The following is a 17,996-nucleotide window of genomic DNA, read 5'->3' as shown; positions in this document are numbered from 1 at the left end:
AATTTATGTTAAGCCACCCAGTTTGTGGTAATTTGTTATAGAGGCCATAGGAAACTAACATACTCATCAATAAGATGTCACTGCTTATTTGGAGCCACCCAGCATCCACTTCTTCCTGACCTCACTCCAGTTTTCTTTTGAGGCAGTTCTTTTTCCTTATCCCATGAAGTTAAGGGGGGAAGGGGGAGATGGTAAAACTAAATGTCTGCCTGCCCTCTCAACTATGGAAGCTGAAGGGGAGGGTACCAAGGGGTTCCTTCCCTGGTGGAGCTCTTCCCATTGGCCTCCTGCCTGGAGGTGGGCCCAGGACTTTGAAACACGGACAAATGGAGCTGGGATGGCAACATTGGTGGTAAAAACAATATTGTGCCAATCTGAGCTCTCTGCACTTCCTGACTTTGGCTTTGAAATTGCCGAGCTTTTATGTCCTTATCTATAAAGTGCAATAAGAATACCAGCCTCATATGGTGTTTGTGAAGATCGAATGGGGGAAGGTCGTTTAAAGTGCCTGGCATGGGATAAGGGATCTATCAATGTTGGCTTCCATCCTTAAAGGTGGGAGGACCACAAAAGTAGCTGGAGGGAGCCACGGAAAATTCTTGAGCAGGGATGTAATATAATCTCTTCAGTTTCTGGGGGGCGTGGGCACACACTAGATGGGCAGGTAATTGAGATGCCTTTGACCTAACATTTGGGAAATGCCAGGACTGGGTGGATGGTGGGAGCAGAGGTGAGGGGGTATTTTCCCAGCCTGAAGTAACTGCCACACCCTTCTGCAGAAACGGGCATGTTCTGTGGTTGACCTGCTGCATGCCTGGGTAATGGTGCAGTGGGCACCTTTTATTTGTGCTTGTCCTCAGCTGATGCTTCTTGTAGATAATTGCATCGTTATTTTTCTGGGGAATATATCTCTATCTCCTCCCACTCACCCTGGACCTCATCCCCTTCCTAGAGGTGCTCAGTATAGCCAGGTTTGGCCAGTTTTGCTGTGATTGGCTCAAGTAGGGACTTAAATAATTGCAATGAAAGTCAGCCCTGAGACTGGCTGGAATTATTGGCAAACAGCTCCTTTTTTCCTGGTCAGATATGAGCTGGGTGCCGCCAGGACGCTGGAGAGTGCTGCATGAGAAGTCATTAGAAAGGGAAGTGGAGGTGAAAAAGACCAAGCTACAGGTCACTGAGCACCTGGATCCAGCTATGCCTGAAGTGAGCTACCGTCCTGAGACTTTTCAATTTGTTCCTTTTTTTAAACTCCAGGTTGAATTATTATTATTGTCACTAGTATCTGGAAAAGGTCAAATTAATAAATTCAAACAGTTACAAACTCCAAGAGACCCTTGGAGATTTTTTTCTAGTAGGGAAAAACATTTGATGCTGTTGTTTTTCTGCCAACTTCAGGGTTTTCAGAGAGGTTTGGGGCAGAGAATGGAAAGGTTGAGTGAACCCTCCCAGCTAATTATACCACAGAGTTTGGGAGCAGAGCCCCTTTCATTAAACTTTTAGGAGTCTTGGAAGGAAAGGGCCAGAATTATACAGCGGAGCCTGGAAAGCATGGTGCTACCAGGCGTGCTCAAGGGACATTCATCTCTGAAGGCTCACCTCAACCCTGTGAGGTATTTCTGCCACTCTCCCGTTTGCTGACTTAGAAATTAAGGCACTCTGCTTTGGTCAAGTGACCTGTTAAAGGTTTCCCAGTTTGCAAGAGGTGGATGCCAGACTCGAACTGAGATTTCCCCTCTTTAGAGCCCTTGGTTTTAACCAGTACAGAAAACTTATTTGGTCTTCTAGTACTCAGTGAGTACTCAGTGAGTACTAGGAGTACTAGGAGCTGTGCTGACACCATCCGGATTGTTTCCTTGAGTCCTCCCAACATCCCTTAGTTATTGGCCTTCCTGATTAAGGAGAGACAGGCTCCCAGAGACCTGACCTTAATCACGCAAAGGTTAGTGGAGATATGGTACTCGAACTCAGGTTCTCCACTGAGTCTGGCTGTCCCAGGGACATGGGCATTCACTGTGCCACTCACTCCTGCGCACGTGCTTGCACACTTTCATGACAGGGATCTCATCACCTTAGCAGCGTTCTTCCCCTGGCACTTCTTGGGGGTAATTACCTCCTGGCTCAGACCTTCGCCGCAAGGCCGGCGTGACCTGTGAAGAATATGGGGCAACGCGGGGAAGGTGACAGGGGCCTGCCCGGGGGTCGTCCGCAGTGCGGCAGGCGGTGGCGCCAAGTCCAGAACGGCGAGCTCTCCAGTTAGGCCGGACGGGTGCGGAGGGGGTGGGCGCGACGCCGGGAACAGCGGCCGGCTCCGGAGGGCGCGAGGCGGGGCGCGCGGGGAAGGGGCGCGGCGAGTGCGCGCTTGCGCGGTTGGGGGGACCCGCGGAGGCGCGCGGGGAGCTGGTGCGGCGAGTGCGCGCGTGCGCGGTTGTTGGGGGGGGTGCTGTGGGTTGCCGCGGCGGCGCGCGGTACGGCGGGAACATGGCGCGCGGGGCCGGCGCGCGCGCCTAGCTGGCGGGACCGTTAGCTCGAGGCGGACGCGGCCCGGGCCCCGCGGGGATGGAGCAGTCGCCGCCGCCGGCGCCCGAGCCAACCCCGGGGGTGACCCCGGCACGGAATCGTAGGCGGCGGGAGCCAGAGTCGCCGCCGGCGCCGGCGCCGGTGAGTGCGTGAGGGGCGCGGGCCGGGAGACTTTCTTTGTGAAACTCCGTCGGTGCGAGCCGGGCCGGGCCTCGGTGGCTGACGAGCGTCCGCGAGACGGAACCCGCCCCACAGTCAGGGTTCTAGCTGTCCCGCCTCGCGCCGCTCAGAGGCGGGATTCGGTCTGCCGCCTGCCCCGCTCGGTTTCGGATAGAGTGTGTGTACGCGCGCGCGCGCGGGGAGGGGGGGCGGTATACAGTCGGCGCCTAATGCGCACCATGTCTCATCTGTTGCCTTCGCCTCCGCGGGGCGGCGGCTCCCCTGTTCTGGACCCACGGGAGAGATAGATGGCAGCCGCTTGGAGACAGGTGTCGGCACTGCCCTGAGAGACTCAGGTGCAGACAGCCCCAGGTGGAATCAAAAGGAGTAATCTGTCGGTCCGTGGAAGGAACCAAGTCTGGCTTTGGCTCAGCACGGTGATTTTGGAATGCTTGACATCCACTCCAACTTCGCAGTGTCTTTGGGGTATCGGTCAGGGTGAAGGATGCTGAGCAAAATGGACTTTGGAGGTGTGGCTCTCAGAGGGTGAGATGGGATGGCCCTGAGGATTTGGCTCTCGAAACTGCCCAGGCATAGGAATAATCTGTAGCTCGATAAAAAATACTGGCGTCACAGTTCTTCCCAGGGCCACAGACTCAGACTCTCCAAGGCAGAGGAACTGATTTCGAATTTTTAACAGACTCTCAAGTTGTTATGATCAGGCAGATTCGAAAGGCACTATTTTAGAGTAAAGTTCCAGCGATGGGGGGACCTGTTCTGTTTATAGCTCACCATGGCATCCTGGTAGCAGGCGCAGGGCTTGGCACATGGTAGATGGTCATTCAGTATTTGTAAGAAGACTGAATAACTTAGAGGGTTTCCAAAATAGAAGTTATTGAGACATTTTCAGGAGCTTTTGAGATTAGTATCTCTGTCGGATTTACTGTAAAATGTGATTTTTCTCTGGTCCCAACTTAACTTCTGTGACTGTGACTGTTTATATTGCCATATTTTCAGTACGTTTTAGGCAAAATCAGAGTATACATTGTTTAGTATAAACCATCAACTATGTATACACTAGCTAGGTTAAAATTAATTCTAAAACAAAACCTGAATAAAAAATGCATGCTTCTTTCTCTTCATCATTTGGGAACACTAGGCTTATAGGATTTTGTTCCTTTGAGGCAGGTAAATATTTATGTTTTATCAAAGCAAATCTGAATTACTGTTTATTCAGAAAAGTTGGCAATTTGCTTAGACTTGTGTATTTGTAGTTTTCATGTAACATTTTGAAATTGAGATTTATGTTTAGCTCAGAGTCAGTGCTAAAATAGAATTGTTTGAAAGTTATTTGATATTTCAGGGGCTGTTTTTTCATTTTTTTTTTTTTTTTGAATTTCAGTAGTTGATTTCATTTCTCTTTTTTTGACTGGAAAAATGTAAATATATAGAAAGACAAGATTTAGAAGTTAGGATTGGCTCTGAAGAAAAATGGAAGAATTAGATGCTTTATTAGGTGTGTCATGTTTGCAGTTTATATGGATATTTTTTGTGGATTTTTAAAAAATTCTTTTTTTTGGGATACAATTGATATACAACATTAGTTTCAGGTCTAGCACATAATGACTTCGTATTTGTATGTATTGCAAAATGATCACTGCAATAAGTCTAGTTAACATCTCTCATCTTGCATAGTTACAATTTCTTATGATGAAAACTTTCAAGAGCTACTCTTAACAACTTTCAAATATACCATTCAATATTAACTATAGTCACAGCGCAGTATGTTACATTTCCATCACTGTCTTTTTTAAAGTGTCTTAAAAAAGAAAACAAAACAAACCTAGTTTTGTTCACCTACCATAAAATCAGCTGTTTCAGTGTACAATTTCATGGTTTATAGTGAATACTCACTATATGTCCAACATGACCATTATCTGCTTTTAGAGCATTTTCATCATATTTCAAAGAAATAACATACACATTAGCATTCCTTGTTCACCTTTATCCCAGCTGCTGGCAATACCTACTTTGTCTCTACAAATTTTATTATTCTGGACAGTTCATGTGTTGTTATCTTGCAGTATGTAGTCTGGTTTCTTTCACTTAGCTCAGTGATTTTGTAAGGCTCATCCATGTTGTAGCATGTGTAAGTACTTCATTCCTTTTTATTACTGGGTAATATTCCATTGAATGGATATACCACAATTTGCTTATCCATTTTTAAGAAAGTATTTATTTATTTATTTATTTGAGAGAGAGAGAAAGAGAGATGGAATAGGAGCAGGGGGAGGGGCAGAGGGACAAGAAGAACCCTCTCTCCCCTCACCGCTGAGTGAGGAGTCCAACGCAGGGCTTAACCCTAGGACCCCAAGATCATAACCTGAGCTGCAGTCAGATGCTTAATCGACTGAGCTGCCCAGGTGCCACTTGTGTATCCATTTATTTCTTGATAGACATGTAGGGGTTTTTTCCCCCACTTTTTGGTTATTATGAATAATGCTTCTATGAACATTTATGTATAAGTTTTAGTATGGACATATGTTTTAATTTTTCTTGGGCATATCCTAATTGTTGGGTCATATGGAAACTTTTTAAATCTTTTGTGGAGCTGACAGACTGTTCCTAAGGTACTACATTGTTTTACATGCCTACGAACAAAGTATGAGGGTTCCAGTTTCTCTACGTCCTTGCCAATACTTTTTTTTTTAAGTTATTGTCTTTTTTTTTTTAACTTTAGCCATCCTAGTAGGTATAAAATGGTATCTCACTGCAATTTTGATTTACATTTCCCTGTTGACAAATGATGTTGGGGATATTTTTGGTGCTTATTGGCCATTTGTGTATCTTCTTTGGGGAAATGTGTATTAAAATCCTTTGCTTGTATTTTAGGTCCATTTTTTAACTGGGTTATCTGTCTTATATTGAGTTGTAGGAGTTATTTAAAACATTCTGGATACTAAAACCTAGTCAGACATATGATTTACAACTAATTTCTCCTCTATGATGTCTTTTGAAACTTTTTTGATAATGTTCTTTGTTGCAAAAAAAAAAAAAAGTTTTGTGATGCTGTCCAGTTTATCTGTTTTTTCTTTTTTTTTCTTTTTTTTTTTTTTTAAAGATTTTATTTATTTGTTAGAGAGAGAGAGAGAGAGCAAGCACAGGCAGACAGAGTTGCAGGCAGACAGAGAGGGCGAAGCAGGCTCCCCGCCGAGCAAGGAGCCCCATGCGGGACTCGATCCCAGGATGCTGGGATCATGACCCGAGCCGAAGGCAGCCGCTCAACCAACTGAGCCACCCAGGCGTCCCCTGTTTTTTCTTTTGTTGTTCATGCTTTTGGTGTCATGGCTAAGAATCCACTGTGAAGTCCAAGGTCATAAAGATTTATTCCTGTGCTTTCTTTTAAGAATTTTCTGTTTTTTAGCCCTTATATTTAGGTTGTTGATCCATTTTGAGTTAATTTTTGTATGTGGTGTAAGGTTATGACCCAATTCATTCTTTTGCATGTGGTAATCCAGTTGTCCCAGCACTATATATTGAAAGGATTGTTTGTATCCCATTGAATGGTCTTTGTACCCTCTTGAAACCCAGCTGACTATATGTTAGGTTTTATTTTTGGACTCTTAATTCTATCCTCTTGTCTCTCCTTATGCCAGTACTACAGTATTTGATTATAGTAGCTCTGTAATAGGTTTTGAAATTAAATATAAGTCCTGTAGCTTTTTTTTTTTTTCCAAGGTGTTTTGGCTTTTTTCAGTCCCTTACATATGGATTTTAGGATCAGATTTTAAGTTTTTGTCAAAAATTAGCTGGGATTTTTATAGAGAGTGTGTTTAATCTGTCCTTTCAGTGGTGTTTGGAGTTTTCAGGTCTAAGGCTTGCACTTCTTTCAAAAATTTATTCCTAAGTATCTTATTTTATGTGATGCTATTCCACAAGGAACTGTTTTTTAAAATTTCATATTGCCATTATTTATCACTAGTTCATTGTTAGTCTGTGGAAGAAATATAGTTGAGTTTTGGATAAATCTTTTAATCTCATCATTTAGTGGTAGTCTGTTCAAGTTTCTAGGTTTTGGCTCTGCTACTTACCAGTTGTATGAGTTTTGACAATTCTTAACTGTTATGCATCTCAGTGTTCTTGTATGTATAATTGGACAGTAATATCCATCCCAAAGAACTATTAAAGAAAATGTTGATAGATATTAAGAACAACACCTTACATGTGGTGGGGATTTGATATTTGTTGTTTCTCTTCTTTTACTAAATAACTCCATTTAAAAGCAGACCAAAAAATAAAAAGCAAACAAAACACCAAATCCAAACAAACAAAACCAAAAAAACCCCACAAACAAACAAACCTTAAAGCAGAGACAAATCCACCCTCCCTTAAACCCAAAACCCACAAAGAAAAGCCACAAGCAAAAACCTCAAACCTCTTCCTGTCTCCATTACTTTTCTGTGATCTAAGACATCCCTGTGAGGGAGGAGTCAAGATGGCAGAGAAGTAGCAGCCTGAGACTACATCAGGTAGCAGGAGATCAGCTCAATAGCTTATCTAAACATTGCAAACACCTACAAATCCAACGCTAGAGCGAATAGAAGAAGAACAGCAACTCTAGAAACAGAAAATCAACCACTTTCTGAAAGAACCTGTTTTTATCCCCTTTCTCCCCCCCCCCACAATTAGGGGTCTCTTCTGATTTGGTTACAGCGCATTTTTCTGGGGTCTTTGCCACCCTTTTAGTAGTTTATTTGCTCCTTCATATCCTCTTATCTGGACAAAATGACAAGGCGGAAAAAATCACCACAAACAAAAGAACAAGAGACAGTACCGAAGGCTAGGGACCTAATCAACACAGACATTGGTAATATGTCAGATCAAGAGTTCAGAATGACGATTCTGAACATTCTAGCCGGGCTCGAAAAAGGCATGGAAGATATTAGAGAAACCCTCTCTGGAGATATTAAAGCCCTTTCTGGAGAAATTAAAGAACTAAAATCTAACCAAGTTGAAATCAAAAAAGCTATTAATGAGGTGCAATCAAAAATGGAGGCTCTCACTGCTAGGATAAGACATCCCTGTGAGAGCTTGAGAAATAGTGAAAGTCTCTTACACCACATGATTGTATTGTAAAAGCCCGCTAAATCCAGGTTACTGTATAGGGTATTTGACAGTGCATTCGTGAGTATTACTAAAAATAATAGAACTGTGGGGGCGCCTGAAAGGCCCACTCAGTTAAGCATCTGACTTGATTTTGGCCATGATCTCAGGGTCCTGAGATTGAGCCCCATGTTAGGCTCTACACTCAATGTGGAGTCTGCTGAAGACTGTCTCTCTCCCTCTGCTGTGCCCCCCCCTCAAATAAATAAATTAAAAAAAAAATGTAACTCAAAGCTGTTTGTTTTTACCCCATAATTCTTATTAGTGTGCTGTTCTTTTATTAACTAACTAAAAGCAGAAGCAATACTTTTTCCATTGAATTTGCTAGTTATAATTCTTATTTATTTTGAATGATTACTTTTTAAAAAAAACTCTGTTAGAGCCAAAACCTGATGTTTAAGCTTAATATTTTACTCTTACTGTGGTGTTTCTTTAGTAGCCAGAGTAGATTGCTGTTTTATATGGGAGGAAACCAGAGACTCAGTATAATCCAAATTTGATACTTGGAATATAATGTATTCATTGAATGTATATTCACTATGATCCAAGGAGAATAATTGTTTACCTTGTAAATATTATTTTGACATTAAAAACTTACCTTCAAACTCACAAATATAATTAGTTTTGTAACCCACAAACCCATAGATTGATAACTCACTGATAGGTCTATAAGAAAATTTTAAATCAAAGTTGATCTTTGTTTAAAAAACCCCTTTTAGGGGCACTGGGTGACTCATCTGCCTTGTGCTCAGGTCTTGATCCTAGGATCCTGGGATCAAGCCCTGCCTCAGGCTCCTTGCTCAGTGAGGAGCCTGCTTCTCCCTCTGCCTGCCATTCCTTCTGCCTCCTGGTGCTCTCTCTCTGACAAATAGATAAAATCTTAAAAAAAAAAACCCAAAAACCTTTTATTATGAAAACTGCACGTACACATATTATTTAAAAAACCCACCGCATAACATTACCAATATGGGGATGACTATTATTAATCCCTTAATTCATATCTTCCTGGAACTTCTTCTGGGCATCTTTCTATCTAACAATACTTATACACACATATACAGATGTACATAGGTATTTTAACTAAGACAAGATAAAAATGCACAAAATGTCTTTAAAAATTGTCTTTATTTAGATATCATTTGCATATAATAAAATTTACAGATTTTATTTTTATTTTTTTAAGATTTATTTATTTATTTAACAGGGAGAGAGAGATCACAGTAGGCAGAGAGGCTGGCAGAGAGAGAGGGGGAAGCAGTCTCCCCACTGAGCAGACAGCCCAATATGGGGCTCGATCCCAGGACACTGGGATCATGACCTGAGCTGAAGGCAAAGGCTTTAACCCACTGAGCCACCCAGGTGCCCCCAAATTTATAGATTTTAAATGTATACTTATGTGAGTTCTTTTTTTCCCCAAGAATTATTCTTCATTTTTAGTTCAAAACAATAACAAAGAGAACAACATAAAAGTTACACCTTGATTGAGGGACATTCATGATCAATTTACAAATAACTTGAGTTTGTGTATCTCAGATATATTGAACTTTATACCACTGAGTCAAAGTCAGTAAGCCTTTTCATTTTGCTAAGATCTATTCCTCAGAGGTCCAAGGCAATACAGAAATTGTGACTGCATGCATATATCAACATTTGGCCTTAGACCTCGCCCATACTTTTCTGTTATAATATGTGAGTTCTGACAGATGTATACAGCTGTGAGCTCACCACCACAGTCAGTAGAAGTAATAGAAGGCTATTCCTTGTTATTACTGAGTACTGTATTTTATGTGTCCTGCAGTTTGTTACCTATTCACCAGCTGATGGACATTAGGTTTCCAGTCTTTGGTGATTTTAAGTAGAGCTACTATGAATATTCACATACAAGTTTTTGTGTGTTTTATGTATATATGAAGAATAAGTATTTAAGAGTGGGATTACTGGTTTGTATGGTAAACATATATAGATACTGTTTTGAAACCTTTTTTTTTTTCTGTTAATAGTTTAAGTAGTTTCCTCTTATTAAATGCTTAGGCAGTATTCAGTTTCCCAGTCTATCCCAAAATATTCTTTTTTTAAAAGATTTTATTTATTTATTTTAGAGAAAGAGGTAGCATATGAGTAGTGGGGAGGGGCAGAGGGAAAGGGAGAAGCAAACTCCTTGCTGAGGGGGCAGCGCTATGTGGGACTTGATCCCAGAACCCTAAGATCATGACCTGAGCTGAAGGGAGATGCTTAACCAACTAAGCCACCTGGGCACCTCTGTCTCAAAATATTATTTAAAGCTATATGTAAAAAAAAAAAAAATTAAAGCTCTATGTCAAAATCAGTATCTAATCCAGGATCAGGTCTTAATTAATGTCACGTAAGTCTCTTTTAATCTTGCCTAGTTCCCTTTTTCATGATACTGACTCATTGGAGAGCCCAAAACAGTTGTCCTGAAGAATATCCTATATTCTGGATTTGTCAGGTAGCTTTCATGTGGTATCATCATTTATCTTGTTCTTGTGTTTCCTATAAACTAGGAGCTATATAAAAAGACCCCACAAGGACACCTGGGTGACTCAGTTGTTAAACATCTGCCTTTGGCTCAGGTCATGGTCCCAGGGTCATGATCCCAGAGCCTGAATCGGACTCCCTGCTCAATGGGAAGCCTGCTTTTCCCTCTCCTACTCCCCCTACTTGTGTTCCCTCTCTAGCTGTGCCTCTCTCTGTCAAATAAATAAATAAAATCTTAAAAAAGAAGACTTAATGGATACAAGTTAATATTTTGACTAGATTATACATTGGTAATGTCTACTTAATGCTGTAATATAAGGCTTGTTTTATCATTAGTATTTTCTTACTGTTATTTCCTATGCTCTGTATACTGTGTTCTTACTAGTCCTTTTTACTAAAGATCAGAAGTGGTACTGGGAGATTAATAAGGCAGTAACAGTAACTAGAGAGTAGAACAGAAAAAGGGGGACAGAAATAGGTGTGATAGTATAGCTCTAATTGTCCTCATTGTGACCACTACCAAAAAATCCCTTTTTTATTTTGTGACTGTATTACCTCTAAAGGAGGGTATTTCAGTCTGAAGAACATTTATTATTTTAGTTTTTTTTTTTTTAATTAGGTAAGCTCTCTGCCCAGTATGGGGCTTCAACGCATGACCCTGAGATCAAGCGTCACATGCACTACTGACTGTGTCAGCCAGGTGCCCCTGACTGGCATTATTTTTAATGATTAATAGTGTAAAGGTAACTTACAGCAACTTGAAATGTGATTTGTTGAGATTCTAGTTGACAAATAATTGATGATTTATAATGAGGATTTGTACTATTTTGTGGATAAAGAACAGAATTGCTAAGAAATAGTAGGTGATCTAAGTAACACAGCAAACCTGACTTTGTGTTGTTATTTTGCAAGAGAAAAAAAATAGGTTAGTTCTGATTGTTGAGTAAGGGAAGGTGAATTTATTTTATGTGGCTTCTCATTCTATTATTATACATTTGGCATTTCCATGCTATCATTGGCTAAGTTTGCCATAGTGGAAGTTCAAAAATTGCCATGGTAATGTTTCAGCTTACTATAGACTTGGGTCAGCAATTGGTGGAAAAATTTGTTTTTAATAGTCATTGCACTTATAGAATTGCATAAAGAATATCACTTTGATGAAGATGAAAATTACTAAGATTATTGTTCTATGTTCTAGTGGTGGTAGTCATCATAAAAGAAAAATCAAATTAAACTTGATAGTATATTTTGCCAAAACATACATATAGAAAGTCATTATGCTCATTTTTAGATTACACACAAGAAAAATAGTTTTTGAAAGATGAGAAGGGGAAAGTAATGATAGAATAGACTAAAAGAAAAATATGTATTGGAATATAATCAGCCAAGTAAAAAGTGAGGGGCGCCTGGGTGGCTCTGCCTTCGGCTCAGGTCATGATCCCAGAAGCCTGGGATGGAGCCCAGCATCAGGCTCTCTGCCCAGCGGGGAGCCTGCTTTCTCCTTTCTCTCTGCCTGCCTCTCTGCCTACTTGTGATCTGTGCCTGTCAAATAAATAAATAATATCTTAAAAAAAAAAGTAAAAAGTGAAAATGGGAAGAGAGAAGAAGGTAATGGTTAGATTTAAAAGGCAGACATGTTAAAAAATATTGTTGGGAAAAAAAATATTGTTGGGATCTCTGTGTAACTGGGTCACTTTTCTTTCTTGTGTTGATTGAACTCTTCAGCATCAAGTAAAGCTGGAATGGATTCAGTTCTTTGGGGTTGCAGGTACTTTTTTGTTATTTGTTTTAGCAGTTGCACTGAAGAGTTTAAGAAATTTAATTTTGAAATATTAATAAGTCTAGGTTTTTTTTTTTTTTTTTTTTTTTAAGAATAAGTCTGGTTTTGATATCCCATGTTCATGGACCAGAAGACTTAACATTATTAAGATGGCAATATTTCCCTAAGATCAAGTGGATTCCCTGTAAAAATCACACCTGCCTGGGGCGCCTGGGTGGCTTAGTGGGTTAAAGGCTCTGCCTTCAGCTCAGGTCATGATCCCAGGGTCCTGGGATCCAGCCCTGAGACCCGCATTGGGCTCTCTGCTCAGCAGGGAGCCTGCTTCCTCCTCTCTCTCTCCCTGCCTCTCTGCCTGCTTGTGATCTCTGTCTGTCAAGTAAATAAATAAAATCTTTAAAAAAAAAAAATCACACCTGCCTTTTTTGCAGAAATCTACAGGCTGATTCTAAAATCCATTTGGAAGTGTAGGGTACCCAGAATAGCCAAAGACAATCTTGAAAAAGAACAACAAATTTAGAGGACTTAAACTTGTAATTAAAAAATTGTTTTAAAAATTAATTTATTTTGAGGAAAAGAGAGTGCACGCACGTGTGAGTAGGGAAGAAGAGCAAAGGGAGAGGGAGAGTCTTATGTAGATTCTGTGCTCAGCACAGAGCCTAATGCGGGGCTCGAGCCCATGAACCAGAGATCACGATGTGAGCTGAAACCAATAGTCAGCAGCCCAGCCTACTGCACCACCCAGGCACCCACACGTCCCAGTTTTAAAATCTATAAAACTATAGTAATCACGTAGGTGTCCTACTGGTATAAGAATAATATAGATCAGTGGAATTGAGAGTCCAGAAATAAACCCTCATATTTATGGTCAATTGATTCTCAACAATGGTGTGAAGACCATTTGGTGCAGGAAAGATGCTATTCTCAAAAAATGGTGCTGGACAACTAGATTTCCACATGCAAGAGAATGAATTTCAACCTTCATCTCTCACCATACACAAAAGTGAACTCAGAATGTGTCAAAGACCCAAACATAAGAGCAAGAACAATAAAACACTTATTGGAAAACATAGGAGTGAACCTTTGTGACTTTGGGTTAGGCAGTGATTTTTATTTAATTAATTTATTTAAGCATTTTATTCATCTAAGAACAAGAGAGAGAGACATGGAGCAGGGAGAGGGACAGAAGCAGACTCCCCATTGAGCAGGGAGCCTGATGTGGGGCTTGAACTCACTACCCAGAAATCTAGAGTTGCATGTTCTACCTAATGAGCCAGCGAGATGCCCCATAGGTAGGTATTTCTTAAATATAATACCCAAAACACAAGCAACAAGAGAAAAAGTAGATAAATTGGACTTCATTAAACTTTTGTGTGTTAAAGAACAGCATCAAGAAAGTGAAAAGAGGTCTTCCACAGGAGGCCTGCATGCTGCCCTTAGAACCACTGCCTTGTCTTCAGTGATTGCTGAGAATTCCAGCACATTTTGTGAGCACTCAACACCAATATCAATGGGCAGTGGAAAATAGCCTTTGCCATCATTACAGTTAAGGGTGTGGGGCAAAGATATGTGATGTTGAGGAAAGCAGACATTGCCCTCACCATGGGATCAGGAGAGTTCCCTGAAGATGAAGTGGAATGTGTGATTACCATTATGCAGAATCCATACCAGTATAAGATCCCAGACTAGTTCTGGAATATACAAAATGAAGGGGCACCTGAGTAGCTCAGCCGGTTAAACCTCGGACTCTTGATTTCAGCTTCGGTCATGATCTCAGGGTCCTGAGATCAAGCCCCCTGTTGGGCTCCATGCTCAATGGGGTGCCTGCTTGAGATTCTCTCTGTCCCTCTCACTATCCCCACGCATACTCTTTTTCTCAAATAAATAATTTTTTTTATTTTTTAGTTAAATTTTTTTTAAATTTTTAATAAACATATAATGTATTATTAGCCCCAGGGGTATAAATAATTTTTTAAAAGATTTTATTTATTTGTCAGAGAGGTAGAGAGAGTGACAGTGTGACCACACAAGCAGGGGAAGCAACAGGCAGAGGGAGCCCCATGTTGACTCCATCCCCAGACCGCGGGGTTATGACCCGAGTCAAAGGCAGACACTCAACTGACTGAGCCACCCAGGTGTTCCATAAGATAAGATACCTTTAAAAAAACCCCCAAAACCCCAAATTATGTGAAGGATAGAAAATACAGCTAGGTTCCGGCCAGTGGTCTGGACAACAAACTTCATGAAGACTTAGGATGAAGAAGATTCGAGCCCACAGAGGGCCCTGTCACTTCTGGGGGCTTTGTGTCCCATGCCAGCACAGCAAGACCACGAGCCACTGTGGCTGCCCTGTGGGTATGTCCAAGAAGAAATCTGTAGGCCTTATCTGTTAATAAATAGTTTATATAGTATGGCTTCCTTGTTAAAAAAAAAAGTGAAGAAATCCCACATAATGGAAGAAAATATTTGCATATCATGAATTGATAATGGAGTTGTGTCAAGAATATATAAAGAACTCTTACAACTCATGATAAAAAAAAATAACCTATTAAAAAATGGACAAGGTGTTTGAATAGACAGTTCTTAAAGAAAATGTACAAATTGCCAATAAATGCATGAAAAGGTATTAGTCATCTGGAACATGCAAATGAAAACCACAATGAACTAACAACTTCATACCTACTAGAAAGGCTTAAAAGTAAAAGAGATAACAAGTGTTGGTGAGGATGTAGAGAAATTGGAGTCCTCATACATTGCTGGTGAGAATGTAAAATGGTACAGCCATTTAGGAAGAGACTTTGACATTTCTTCAGAATGCTGAACATGGAGCTGCCTGCCATATGGCACAGTAATTCTACTCCGATGTATATATCCAAGAGAAATGAAAGCATTTGTCCACACAAAAACTTGTACATGAATGCTAATGGCAGCATTATTCAGAATAGCTTCAATGTGGTAACAACCCATAAATGTATCAACTAACTGTTGAATGGATAAACAAAATGTGGTATATTCATATAGTGGAATATTATTCAGCCATTCAAAAAGAAGTATTAACATATGATACAATATAGATGAGCCTTGAAATCATTTTGAGTGAAAGAAGCCAGTCACAAAAGATCACATATTGTATTACTCCATTTATGTGAAGTATTCAGGATAGGCAAATCCAGTAAGTGGAATAGTATTTGCCAGGAACTTGGGGAGGTGGAGTAGGGAATGACTGTTATTGGGTATGGGGCTTCTTTTGGGAGTGATGGAAATATTAGAATTGTGGTAATGGTTATAAAACTCTGTGAATAAATAAAAAAATACTGAGCTGCCCATTTGAAAAGGATGAATTTTATGCTATGTGAAATATATCTCACTATAAATATAAAAAAAATCAAGTAGAAAATAAAATAAAAAGGGGTGCCTGTCTGGCTCAGTTGGTGGAGCATGTAACTTTTAATCTCGGGATCGTGAGTTCAGGCCTCACATTGGGCACGGAGCCTTCTTGAAAAAAAAAGAAAAGAAAAAATATTTAATGTTTTAAAATGCCATTAGAGATATTTTCACAAAAGAAAGAAAAAGATATTCTCCTACAGTCTTTATTTGCCCCTCTCCCATTTTTGTTTTCACTGATACATGGTCAAATGAGCAGGATTATACCTTTCACCTAAAATGGAGTGACAAGCTAAATCTGAAAGTAATAGTTAAAATAGAGTGTATATGTATAGATAATTTCAGGTATATGGAAAAATAGATTGAATCCCATATATTTTCTCATTATTTTGATTTATTAATAATTTGCAATAATTAGATACGTTTTGAGAAATACTTGAGATTTGTAGAATCTGTCTTTCCAGTATCTAAAATAAAATGTTCACTAAGCATTTATGTAGAGAACACCTGAAATTAAGAGGGATGAGAAAGTTTCTGTGAATTAAATGTCACATGAACATTTTGGGATGTATGAACTTTTTTTATTTCTTTATGTATGTCTGAACTTCCTTCGTAATAATCAGGCCTGTAAGTGACATTTTTAAGTTTAAGTGTAAGCATTTTTAATGCAAGGATATTGACCTTCATATGCTTATAAGATTACTGAGCTAAGTTGTAGAACAGAGGAAACTGTCAACTCCATAAGACTTTCCCCGGTGACCTGTCCTCTGAGACTAGAAGCTTAGTTTCCCGATACTTTGTTAGTGTAATTTGATATTGAGGATTATATATATAATAAGCCTAAGCACTTGGATTGGGATAGTACCTTTTATTTTGTAATTGACCATTACACATCTGGGTATGTTCCCTCAGGAATTTGCATGTTACTAATGTGATTTTGGAATTCAGGGACCTTTATTGGACATTTGGCCTTGTGAGTATGTTGTTTCTTATCGGTAGGAAAAGTGTATTACAGCAGATTGCACAATTTCCTGAGACAGTGCTAAAAACACTGCCACAATTCCTTTTGTCCTACATGTAATGTTTTTGTATTGAGTGCTGTTTTGGATCCTTATGGTTTTAGCTTATGTATTAACAGGATTTTTGAAAGTTGTTGTGCCAAATAATGCTCTTATTAATTGAGGAGCTTTCTAATCTCCACAAAGATTTATGAAAACCATTTATAAAAATTGTTCTGGAAATTGGCCATAAATTCCAATTATATTAAAAAAATAAAATTTCTTAGGCATATTTGGAAGAACCATGTAAATTGTAGAATAGTTGTATGGAGGGCAGTGTTCCTTCCATAGTATAGGATCTGTTGGTTTCAGATTATTATAGCTAATGTATTATGTTTACTAACTGTCATAATGTCATTATGTTTACTAACTGCCTTTGGCTCAGATCTAAGTCTTTTTTGTATCTTACCTAATTTAGTGTTCGTAGCTACCTCATGAAGGTACTTTTGTTATTCCCGTTTTACACAAGAGCAGACTGAGGTACAGTGAGGTTAAGTAACTTGTTCAAGATCACATGACTAGGAAGTTGAGTTATTCTGGACTTACTTTGAGTTAGCAGTCTTGCTTTAGAGTCTATGTTCTTAAACATTGTACTAGTTGGGTCTTTGATTTAAATGATCATTAAGCAAATAGTGATCAATTATAACTATATTTTGCTACTGAATGTTAGATTTATTGCAAAACAGTAATGTAGCCAATTCTCTTGAATATCTTGTTAAAACCTAGTTTTACTGTGAGGTTTAAGGTTATGTGGGCGCAGTATTCTGGAATTTAAGTCTTTATTTTATTTATTTATTTTTAAATATTTTATCTTTATTTATTTATTTGGCAGACAGAGATCACAAGTAGACAGAGAGGCAGGCAGAGAGAGAGGGAGGAAGCAGGCTTCCCGCTGAGCAGAGAGCCTGATGTAGGGCTCTATCCCAGGACCTGGGATCATGACCTGAGCCGAAGGTAGAGGCTTTAACCCACTGAGCCACCCAGGCGCCCCAATTTAAGTCTTTATAATGATAGAACAAAAAGAGTATTTGATACTACGTTTATTCTTGAATTTTATTATCTGGTAACTTTATCAGTCAAAAGTTAAAATTAACTACAATGTAAATGGCTTAATTTTTTAAGTATTTGAAGTTACAAAATTGTAACTAAACTACAGTCCTGATGTAAATGTTACTTGAATGAAGCATGGGAATTAAACCAGATAATGAAGAAAAGTATTAAATGAATTGAGGCTATATAAAAACAATGGTTTTTAGAATAGTAAAGGAATGATTCTAGTTTCATATGTATTTCTAAAATAAAAAAAATTGTAAAATAAAATCACAGCTTTTTGTTTGTTTGTTTTATTAGGTTGTCTCTATTTATTGTTGGTAGGGAAGATTCTCATGAGTTAAAATAGTGCCTACTTTCCCCAGAAGTATGCTGAGGGAGGGGGTCCT

General features: G+C 39.5%; 1 protein-coding gene and 1 pseudogene across 2 annotated transcripts in view; both read left to right on the top strand.

Moving 5' to 3' along the window:
• Positions 1–2,493: 2,493 nt before the first annotated feature.
• The window catches only part of TTC28 (tetratricopeptide repeat domain 28), a 647,342-nt gene continuing 631,839 nt past the window's right edge, over positions 2,494–17,996 (top strand). For both annotated transcript variants that reach the window (XM_046024508.1, XM_046024507.1), the window contains exon 1: positions 2,494–2,661. In XM_046024508.1, the coding sequence (XP_045880464.1) occupies positions 2,560–2,661 (102 nt within the window). In that variant the 5' untranslated portion in view covers positions 2,494–2,559. The remainder of the gene's footprint in view (positions 2,662–17,996) is intronic.
• Positions 11,929–14,508, top strand: LOC123954340 (annotated as a pseudogene).

Source organism: Meles meles, chromosome 12 (assembly GCF_922984935.1).
Source record: "Meles meles chromosome 12, mMelMel3.1 paternal haplotype, whole genome shotgun sequence".
In the NCBI taxonomy this organism is placed as follows: domain Eukaryota; kingdom Metazoa; phylum Chordata; class Mammalia; order Carnivora; family Mustelidae; genus Meles; species Meles meles.
Note: the sequence above shows the minus strand (reverse complement) of the source record. Positions and strands in the feature narration are given on the sequence as shown.